This window comes from Austrofundulus limnaeus, unplaced genomic scaffold (assembly GCF_001266775.1).
Source record: "Austrofundulus limnaeus strain Quisiro unplaced genomic scaffold, Austrofundulus_limnaeus-1.0 Scaffold249, whole genome shotgun sequence".
Taxonomy (NCBI): Eukaryota; Metazoa; Chordata; class Actinopteri; order Cyprinodontiformes; family Rivulidae; genus Austrofundulus; species Austrofundulus limnaeus.
The window spans coordinates 364,083-375,254 of NW_013952651.1; the positions used below are offsets into that span (position 1 = coordinate 364,083).

Sequence of the window (11,172 nt, forward strand, 5' to 3'; positions counted from 1 at the left end):
ATATATATATGAGAGCTCTTTAACCTTTGAAAGCTTGGAGAAATGAACTGTTTTCCAGCCCCTCTGGACGGAAAGTTTCCTCTGACCATCCTCACTAATGTTTGGTGAAATAAACAGTTCGGGTTTGGAGACAGACGCGCACCAGAACCGCGCGTCTCTGCGCTCTGAAGCAGCAGCAGCTCGGAGCTCCACTTCCTCGTTGTGCTTCTTATATAGAGCTCTAAAAATAGCGCCCAATGGGGATCCGCAGCCGCGCGCCAACCACATCACAGGATGTTGCGCCAGAGCTCGCGCCATTGGCTGGACGTATTTTAGTAGGCGGGTCTTAAACCGCCGAGAGCTGATTGGTTTACGTAATATAATCACATGGGGGTGTGTTTGTTCGTAATTTTGAATCGGGGGGTGAAGTTTACWGTGAGCTGACAGACTTTTACTGAGTTCACTGTTGGTGCGCTCTCGGTGCGTCACGCGCTCAGACGCTCCGCTGGAAGTGCGCGACTCCCGACCATCCTACATGCGAAGGCAGCAGAGACTCCAGCTTCCCTCTGAGTTCAACAAGCTGCGGKTTTTTCCCAACATCCAATTCGCTTCTGCTTCTTGTGGCTGAATCTGGGTGAAATGGATGTCATACCGATGTGCAGCATCTTCCAGGAGCTCCAAATCGTCCACGACACGGGATACTTTTCTGCTTTACCGTCTCTGGAAGAATACTGGCAGCAGGTAAGGAAGTGTCCCCTCCATGTGAAGCAGTSTGACAGGAGGCAGCCCCAAAGGCTGCTGCGTAACCGCACCAGCAGCGCGACGAATTTGCGTAATTGTATTTAGGTAAACGTGTTTTGGTGTGACAGCTGCGCGCGACATGTCAGGGTTATCTGTTCCAGCCTGACTCTGAGCAACAGTTACATCAATGTCGGTATTTTTTAGGGAAGTTGGGCACTTTCCCCACACACAGTTCTCTTTCTCTGAGAATGATGAATTTGTTTTTACAAAGTTATCGTGTGGTTGTAAAAGCTGGTAACTTTGTGAATGAAAAACAACAAAAAAAAAAAAACGTGTTTTCTCGCGCTTTTTGCGGCGGTTTTCCTGATGCAAATCTTCCTGGAGATGATTTCGACTCATGCCTGCAGCTTTGGGAGGCGTGTGATGGAATAAAAACACGCTGCGCTGCAGTTTGACTGAATGGCGAGCCGCGCGTCTCCTTCCTGCCTATGTGGGTGTGCGCGCGCGCGCGCACGAGAGTGACAGACTGGAAGAGGGAATGACAGTTGGGTCTGGTTTCTGCTCCAGTTTGGCTCGACCAGGCGGCCCCTGGATGACAGGAGAGTCGGTGGAGGTTTTTTGGTTTGGAGGGCGCGGGTGGAGCGAGGGTCTGTGCTTGTTTCGGGCTGAAACCTGAGCTGAGCTGGCTCTGGGGGTCTTCTTCTGTCTCTGCGTTTCTCCAACCTTTTCGGGCTTCGGTCCAAGCCGCCCCCCCCCCCCCCCCCCCCCCCCCCAGGCATTTAAAGCTCGTCTGGGATTTCTCCAGCCTGCTGACGCGAGGCGCATTCCTCTCCCTTCCCAAGTTACTCCCACCATCCTGTCCATGCTCAGCGTAGACATAAATACCAGTTAACTCTTTATACATTCATATATATATTTATAAATCCTCTCATCAACACGTTTTAATCAGCTGTGAATCAGTTAAAGTCATAYATGTACATTTAATTTGTGTGTTTATGAGTTCACAGTTCATGAATCTGTTTTGTGTATCTCTCTTGAGTTTAAATCAACCTGAGTTTGTTCAGCTTACATCAGCAACCATGTGACCTGTGTTTACCTGAGACCTCAGAGGGCAACATGTCCTTTTGTTCTTAGTTTATTGCCTTTAATGGTTCATGTTGAAAGCAAGTAATTTCTGACTAAAACCAGCAAAGTAAGTTGCCTCAGTGGACTGCAACTCTTCATAAAAACAGCTGCTGCTGATCATCCCACACATCCATTAGTCTTTTGTGTTTTAAATAAGTCCAATATGTGAGTAAAAGTTTTGGGGGGCGGGGGAACAGACTCACTCACACGTTTCCAGCTTTTTGTCACAAACATTAAATCAAAAGAACAGACTGTGGAGAAGCTGTTAGGAATAGTTTTATTTGCTAAATCTGAACTAAAGCTGGTTCTGGTGGTGGCCTCACTGACAACCATGACTCTGGTTCAGGAGGTTTAATCCACCTGAGAACCATAGGTGTAATTTGCAGGGGGGGTTAGGGGGGTTATGACCCCCACAATAATTTGATCCAGTCAAAATAACCCCACCAATAAAATGACATTGTTTGCTCAAACGCAATAGAAATGAACTGGTTAAGTAGACAGATGCAACTCTTGTTTTCTTTATGTAACTTTGACCTGATTAAAAACATTACAATGTCATTTATCTACGTTTTAAGCATAATTGCTAAAAATGACATGCAGGGTTTTAGAGCATAACCCCCCCAATGGTAGACCTAAASTTACACCCTTGCTGAGAACACCTCGCAGCCAGCAACAGGTAGCATCCAGGTGCAGATAGAAGAACACTGGTGAACACTGGTGAACACTGGTRACAGATGTAGCACGGTGCGATGGCATCCATTCTCTCATCTGTTTATCTCTCCTCTCATCGCCTGCTGATAAATGACCTTTTTGACACGGGTCAGCCCTGAATCAGGCTCTAACCTGGGTTTACTCACTAAATGCACCACATGTCCCTGACTGGCTGCATCCTAAAGAGCGAGGTACCGGTGTCCTGCTCCAGGACAGGATGAGACTCGATGATGAGCCACTCTTAAAGGTTTGACGTGTGGGACGGCATCCTGTGACGCTCAGTCTGGACTCTAACCTCCGATCTCTGCCTTTAATGTGGCGCTGGGATCTTGCCACAGCTTTTATTTAAGATAAAACATTTCGATGATCGACCATGAGTACTCAGGTGATACAGACAAACCGACTTGTCACCAAGAAGACTTGAAGGGAAACTTCTTTGCTCTGTTTTAGTTTAATGTCTAAAAAGTGTTGAGAGCTCGGTTCACTCATCAGATCGATGCCACTTCAGCTCGTGCCGCCACGTTTCGTGCACAACAGCTATTTCCTGCTCTGCGATGGCAACTTCTGACTGAAATTAGAAAAAGTGCTTCATCACAGGAAGTTGCACGGAGCTGCTAGCAGATGTCATTTCTGGCCTGTGCATGCTGACTGCTGAGGGTGAAGGAAGAGCTCACACACACACACACACACACACACATGCACGCGCGCGCACACACACACACACACACACACACACACACGAAGGCCCAGAATCCACAGTGGCTTCTGCAGTATTCATGCCAGGCTCTTTATGGACCCCATGAACCAGACCCCCCCCCCCCAGTCCCTGGTGTGCTATGTTATTTCTAGCATTGCCTCCAAATGCATTATTAAATCCACATTATGTTGAATAATTGATAGATTTAAAAGATCTACAAGCACTTCTCTAACCCAAAGAGGGAGGTCTCTGTAGCATATGTAAATTTCATGACCAACCTCTGCACGCACACACACACACTTATAACACACACACACTTATAACACACACGCTATTTTGCAAAACCAATCATGCATTTACAGGCTGGAGCACCTTGTTCTTGCATGCTCTCGGGATGATAGTTGCTGCCTGTAATGTTCCCTGATGTGGCCTCAGAAGACACCAGTAGAGTGTGTTGGACGATTCTCTGCATAGGACATTGTGTCTTGTTGAATTCCTGCAGGCAGAGAGGAAGTAGGACCAGTGATGATACAGTGTCATGGCATTTCTGTGTCCTGTTGCTGCACATGAGAACATCAGAGCTTCTTGTAAACAAATGACTACATTTGTGGTTTTGGTTACTTTCTGACTAAGCAGAGGCGTTTCCGTACGAGCTTTTTCCTCTGTTTACCAGTGACCTCACCGTTGTCCTGTCCTCCCTCTCCGCAGACATGCCTCGAGTTGGAAAGATACCTCCAGAGCGAGCCCTACGTCTCTGCCACGGACCTCAAATTTGAGAACCAAGAGGACCTGTGGAGCAAGCTGATGCTCGCCTGCGGGGACAAGTCGAACGAGTCCGACCCAAAGATCCCTCGCATCAAGGAGGAGGTAGACAATCAGGACAGCCAGCACCTGGACGCCGGCGGCTTCAGCTCGGACGCCAGCAGCGAGGCCTCGGACAGCTCCGAAGAGCTCTCCCCCACCCTCGACTTCGCCTCCGGCTCTTTGACTGACATTCTGGGCGACAGCGGCGAAGACGTGGGCTCCGCCGTCATCGGCACGCCACCGTCCTCGCCGGAGCTCGGCAAGGACGGGTCGGCGGCCCAGGTTTGGAGCGGGATACAGACTGCGCTGCACTCGCCCGGGAAAGTAAGGACTGGCGGCACGGAGAGGACCGCAGAAAGGTCCGGGGTGACGAGCGGCGAGGCGTCGCCCGACGGCCGGAGACGGGTCCACCGGTGCCACTTCAACGGCTGCAGGAAGGTGTACACCAAGAGCTCCCACCTCAAAGCACACCAGCGCACACACACAGGTGAACGCCATCGCCTCCACACACACACACACACACACACACACTGTAAAACTGTTGCCAAAATCAACTTTGATTCAGATTTCTTGCACAATACCTCCACGTACTTTGAATAGTTTGTCAGAAGGATAGCCCTTAACTATGACCTAATTCACACAGTGGAACGTGACTTCGTGCGTAGGGGGAGGGGGAGGGGGAGGGATGTCCTTCTGTGGCCTAGCAGCACCCAGAGGATGTGGATCCTGAAAACAAATCAACAGTTCTCAGATTTCACCATGGGAAACGATTCAGAACCTCGGCTGTCTGCATTCAGTTTCAAGGGAAGGAAAAATAAAAAAGAGGGGATAGAGGATAATTATGGGAAACTGACATTTGCAGTGTTTTGTTGGGGGGTTCAGATGTGAGCAGTTTCCCTCGTCACCTCTGACCTCTGCCGAGCTGTTTACAGCCGCGCCACCTATTAGCAAAGGAAGTCGCATTCCTCACATTTTTCTCTGACCATGTTCGGCACATGGGTAATGGCTGTCAGAGCCATTAGGAACTGTTGTTTTCCCTTCAAACTGCCCTCCCCTGTTACATAAGCTCTCCACTGGAGCARCTCTGCACAGCTGCATACCACAGGTCTTGAGACTCACAGGGTTGTTTTTGTCTTTGGCTCAGCCCACTTTAGGATCAAGTTTTCCAGAAATCACCATCATGCACTGTAAATATTGGCTCATATTTGGCAGGTTTAAACATTGTGATATAGAGATACTATGAACTTGCAGATACCATTTATCAAAAACTATGTAAGAACCTTTAAAACCCATTTTAAACCAGTGTTTCTCCTTATTTTTTTAAAATAGGTGAGAAGCCTTACAGGTGTTCATGGGAGGGCTGCGATTGGCGCTTTGCACGAAGTGATGAACTCACCCGACACTTCAGGAAGCACACTGGAGCCAAGCCATTTAAATGCAGTCACTGCGACAGGTAAGAGTGCTGGTCAGTTTAAAGCTCAAGATCTAAAACGTCTTGTTCAAAATTTGGGGGCGGGGCTTGAAAAATCTAAATTGTCTTATTCAAAATCAGGTATCAAATTTTCTGCAAACATTGCTGCTATTTTCTGCTTTTTTAAAATAGAAAAAACTTGATTTGACAAATTAAAGTTCTCGTTTTATTCACTGGTCTTGGTAACTAAGCCCCTTTTCCCACTAGTGCCACTAAGCGTAGTGTCGGTATGKTTCCAAGCCATTTCCATTAGGCCAGATTCATGGAACGAGCCCTTTTTTAAGTACCTACTTCATTGTGGTTCCAAGTGGTCCCAGATGACATCAAAGCGCAACATCAGAGCACTGTTCGTCACTGATTGGCTAGGGGGTGGAGTCACTGGTTGCATCCGAGCTGCCTTTACAACAACTCGAGGCGCCATTTTTTTTCAATCGTAGCAGCGACATTAGTCGTGTCCAACGTTAATTCGAATTTTTAGCAATCTTTTTAAATTTCAGAACTTATTCGGCAAATGTGTTTCCATCTCTCATTTTGCGCATTAACTCTTTTTTTGAAAAACCAAAAAAACCACCTCCACCAGCCGCCCAAAACACACCCACTGGAACCGGACTGGAACGTCAATGGAAAAGCACCCGAACTGATCCGTTCCGATCCTGACCGTACCGACACTACACTAAGTGGCACTAGTGGAAAAGGGGCATAACTTATAATGCAGTTTTTAAAAAAAATCAAAATGAGGCCTAGTTTTAATGTTAGTTAATAGCCTAAATGCCACGGTCATTAATGAYGTATTTCCRGTAAAATTTTTGCCACGCTCCTCCCTTCCACTCCCTGCTTACTGCCTATGTTTTTAGAGTGAGCTCCTAGTACTACTCTGTGAAAAAGTCWCAAAAGTTAAAGCATTTGTTATCTACTGGTATAAAACRTGAGTTCTGTTGTGTGTCGTTGTGTYCACTAACCAGCAGGTACGATAGAGTAGTTAGTTTTTATCCTTTTTCCTYTWGATGAGGAGGTGACAGCTGTGGATCATAGCATTACAGGGAAAACTGATCTTTAAAAGCTCACGCTTGYGTTTGTAATCAGCATTTCTAACCTGAGGATATTCAAGAGTCAGCATCAGAAATGAGAAGATGGAGGTTACAAAAGGGAAATGTACATTTATCCCCTTTTTACTGCCAAGATGAGAGAGGAAAGACCTCCTCACAGCTAGCAGGAAGCTAACACAGCAGCCGGTACAAAGGTAGGTGCGTGTGCACGTTTCTGTTATATGAAATGTTTTTATGCAACTTTGTCATGAGTTTTATGCAAAAGTAAAACCTTGTTAGAGTGTATATTACAGCGTAGACTAAAGCCGAGTGACGAGCGCGCCCACTCCTCCCCCGAGCACCGAGAGCAGCAGAACCTCCGCCTGATAATCATTACGTTTTCAGTTCACTAACGTCGGGGAAAACGATCCAAACCATACAAGTAGCCCATCGATTTAAAGCCCAGACTCTGCTCTTTCCAACAATATAAGTGTCACAGCTCTACGTGAAAAATTCACAGAACAATCAGCCAAGGAATAGCAAAAAAGGCTAAATTCTGGAACCATAAACAGGAACGTCTTTCCTTTGGTTTTATGGCTTTAATCCACTTTGGAGTGATTTTTTTTCCACTTGTCTGGACCTGTACGTCTCCTGTGTTAATGTTTGTACATGTAATATGCTAATTCTGTACTGTGGAGATCATTAAGAGTCGTTGTCGGGTGAAAAAATCTTTCGCTAACACTGTGTTGACCGTGAACCGGAAGTGCTGGGAGATGTCCGTGGCATATAGGCTATTGAATCCAAATAAAATAAAAAAATTAAGTAGGTCGTCCACTAAGAGACTTCTTCCAAGAAGTAAGACGTCTCTTGGAGGAGAGACGAAACATTCGGAGGATGTACTTAAAGTTTTGAGGGGGATTTTTCTACCTGGATTACTGACATGCATCAGGACATTAGTTAAGAAGTAACCATTGCAGAATTCGTACATTTTTCTGGTTCTTTACGCRTTTTACTCTAATTTACTCCACACTGTTTGTGCGCAGTAATATAACAAAACAAATGTCTTTTTCTCTTCCTTTCTCTCTCTCTGCCAGGTGTTTCTCTCGCTCCGATCACCTGGCACTGCACATGAAGAGGCACATCTAAGATGGCCTCCATGTTGAGAGCTCTGAGGGATGAGTCTGCTTGATTGTCCTGACCTGTTTTTTGGGGGGGATCAGCAAGGCCGGTGTGTCCTGGGAGCATTAACAAGAGCACCGCCGTGTTCCAGTCAGTGGAGAAAAAAAAAAACAACCACGAAGCAACGCAGGCTATTATTTGCACCGTACTCAGTGCCTCCAACACCTCGCTGTGGTGATTGCTCTTGAAAGGCTTTTACAGAGGAGCCGGACGGTAAAAGAGAGACCTGGTTAAAAAAAAATTGGAGGGAGGGAACGATCTTGGCTGGAGAAGATGGGAAGAGACTCTTCTGTATGGTGTTCAACGCTTTTTTGTGTGTGTTTCCTGGAGGATTATGGGACTCCAGGGGTGGGGTGTGTGTGGGGGGGTTACCATTCCTCCATTGAAAGTGTGTTTGCCTGTACGCATGGGACTGTGAGTGCCTGTGACTGGATCCCTGTGCTGGCTGTGTGGAGCGGATGGAGCCTGCGAGTGAATGACATGGACGGGTTGATGTTATACAAATGAGATTTTCTTTTGGGGGAGGGGGGAGGGGGAGGTCATCCGTTGTCCCACAGAGAATGAATGAACGCAAAAGGTTCTGTCTGTGTCGATTGAGTCTGTTTGTGATGGAAAATGCGGGGTGGGGTTGTTTTGAAAGAGACAATCCAGAGGGCGCCCCCTGCCTGCCAGGAGGCGGAACACCAGCTTCCTGCCCAAACCGTGAGAAGTTGTTTTGTTTAGTGCAGCTGTTAAATGTGCAATGTATTACTTGGCCTGTCTCAGAACATACATGCTATAAAGCTCATTTTGTTGTCCATTGTGTAAGCATTGTATCTTAAAAGGAAAAAAAAAAAGAAAAAAAAAGAAAACAGTTACTGCCATTATAACAGCCGTTGCATGGGACCTGGGGATGTGTTGCTCACTTGTTTGCTTATAGGACAACAAAACTCCGTTGAAGTGCAGCTACCTTCATCATATTCAGCATCATAGTATTGTATAAATCACATAAGGCAGTCTTTTTTTTTTCTTGAGACATTGGGGAAACCACTATCATTCGGCAACTGTCTTAAATATGGGATTTTTGCTCTTTTTTTTCTTTCACATTTGCTTTTTTGTTCTATCTGTAAATGCACTGTTGACCTTACTGATGCCTTATGTAAGTGGCCTTGTCCTGTTAAAAAGATCACTCTCACACACTCACGCACCAAACGGCCATTGCTAAAGCAGGAATGCGTTTAATAATTAGCTTTATAAAGGCTCTGATCCATACAGTTGCACCTTTTTTTATTATTTTTTTCCTCTCACAAAATTTTCTCTAAACTCTTGAATAAGAAAATGTATCAGCTTCATAATGACTGCCATTTTTACATTTCTGCTCGTTTTTTTTCCAAATATACCATCAAATATATCAGACTTGACATATTCTTCTAAATGACCCAGATCGGAGACAGAATTGTAGRGTTTATCACCGTTTTAATATGGTTTACTACTATGTAGTACGAGACGATGTGGCTGCGCTGCAGATGATCTATAACCTGCTGTCAAAGGTACAGAACCTTGGAAACATGTTCTCGTGAAACGTTGAGGTCACTCACGACTGTAGTGACAATACAGAATTTACCGCAAAGGAAAACATAAACATCAGGGCCGTTTCTGTCAGGTGACGTGTCGAACGCTTACATTCTCCAGAGAACGTGGTGTGTCCTGTCAGCAGTCTGAATCACAAGTCTGTTTGGACGTATGTTTTGTTTCGTCTCGCCGTGAGTCGGAATGTTTTTTACTTTAAACAACATTTAATCCTACTGTAAAGGTACCACAACCGSTCTAACGAGTTCAGCTGAGCTGTTTTTTTGGGTTTAACTTAAAAATTTTTCTTCTGTATCTAAATTGAAATAGGACTGGGACCAGATGTCTGTTTTTACACTTCTCACTGTTTGCATGTTTTAAGTTTCAGGAGTTTCACACAAATTCTCAGCAGGTTGATGAAATCTTTTTATTCCCCTGTTTAAGCCCTGTGCAGTTGGACCTGTTGTAAATGAACAAATCTGTTAGTAAGGCTTCTTTTCACAATGAGAAATGTCTAAAATGCAAAGCTGCATTACGTTGTAAACTAAAGGTTTTGTAARGAAGCATATATTTTGAATGGGGTTTGGGACCAAAAGCAGTGTACTGTTTCTAATATAAAAGGTTAAAAGGATGAAGAATAACTGTAAAATAGGAGCACTCCATTTTTTTTGTGTAACTTTTGTTTCATGGAAAAGAAAAAAAAATCAATTCATAWTTTGAAACGGCATCATGAGCTACACCTGTGGCCTGTCATTTTTCAAATAAAACCTGTGACTTGTTCTGGACACTTGAATCGTCACATTCTTGTATTCTAATGCCCGTTATCGTTTCCCCTCTTTTTAATGTCATTTCTTTCACTTAACTTTTCAAAGACCTGCAAATATGTCCTGTCTTTAGCTAGAAAAAAAAAAACTTTATTGGATACACATGGAAAATATGAGGCTCTATTTTTGTTCGTTTTATGGCATAACAAGATTTTTTTCATTTGAAATTGTTTTGTAAAATAGTTTCTGTATGAATGTATTTTTTATTGAAAAATGGATAAAAAGACTTTATTGGTTCTTTGCGTGTTTTCTGTTTTTCTTTCTGTCATCCTCTGGAGGTCTGGGTGAAGTGGAGCTGGTCTTTTATTTATGGGATATTCCAGGTTCCCAGAGGGAAGATTAATTCTGTGTTCTTCCTTTATTGAGGTTTAAATTTGTGGTTGACTTCAGAACTGGAGCATCTACTCATCGGGTTAGTTAGGATTTGCTCCACTTTGTTAGATTAAGCCATTCCCATTTATAAGGAAAATATTTTACATTTGTTAATCTTTGACCYTTTAAGCATAAACACATTTTCTTCTGTTTTATTTTTAGCTGGTTAGTATTTCATAAGGATTAGGGAGTAAGTTCAGAGGGAGGACGACACATACCTGCTGCTCAGTATTTAGGGAGTTAAGACACTGATGTAGCTGATGAAAGTGAAAAAATGTACGTGTTTTTGGTGAATAACATAAAAATGGGATTTCTCCCCTTTTTTTACTCTCTCTTTTATGTATTAGAGTTGTGCGCGTCACTTTTTTCTTATTGAGCTGAATAACCGTGTACAATTAATTATAATCAGTGGTACAAACAGAATTTATTGTTAAACCTATAGAGAAAGTATAAAACTAAAATGCATCTTTTAACCATGACAGACTGCAGTCTGCTGCACCTGCTAAATGAAACACATTCAGTATTATTTGCATTATACTTGAATGCAAATGTTTTAATTTGTGTAATTTTGTAGCTCTGCAGATCGGCCCTGTTCACTCATGAAAAATCTCTAGAAATATTGTCCTGATGCATCTCAGTAATCCAGGTAAAAAATCAAAGAAAAAAATTGTGTAGGTCCTCTGGACGGGTTCTTCT

General features: G+C 44.2%; 1 protein-coding gene across 1 annotated transcript; it reads left to right on the forward strand.

The window, feature by feature from the left end:
• Nucleotides 1–380: 380 nt before the first annotated feature.
• LOC106525942 (Krueppel-like factor 6) lies at nucleotides 381–10,065 on the forward strand. The gene is made up of 4 exons (XM_014020343.1): nucleotides 381–720; nucleotides 3,962–4,544; nucleotides 5,387–5,510; nucleotides 7,648–10,065. The coding sequence occupies exons 1-4, from the start codon at nucleotides 619–621 to the stop codon at nucleotides 7,697–7,699; spliced, it is 861 nt and encodes a 286-aa protein (XP_013875797.1). The 5' UTR covers nucleotides 381–618; the 3' UTR covers nucleotides 7,700–10,065.
• The last annotated feature ends 1,107 nt before the right edge of the window (nucleotides 10,066–11,172 follow it).

What these genes read in the sequence shown, in the direction of transcription:
- LOC106525942 (XM_014020343.1), top strand. Translation starts at nt 619, where the DNA reads ATGGATGTCATACCGATGTGCAGCATCTTCCAGGAGCTCCAAATCGTC. An exon ending in TGGAAGAATACTGGCAGCAG is followed by an intron (nt 721 to 3,961) that starts GTAAGGAAGTGT and finishes CCCTCTCCGCAG; the next exon opens with ACATGCCTCGAGTTGGAAAG. An exon ending in ACACCAGCGCACACACACAG is followed by an intron (nt 4,545 to 5,386) that starts GTGAACGCCATC and finishes TTTTTAAAATAG; the next exon opens with GTGAGAAGCCTTACAGGTGT.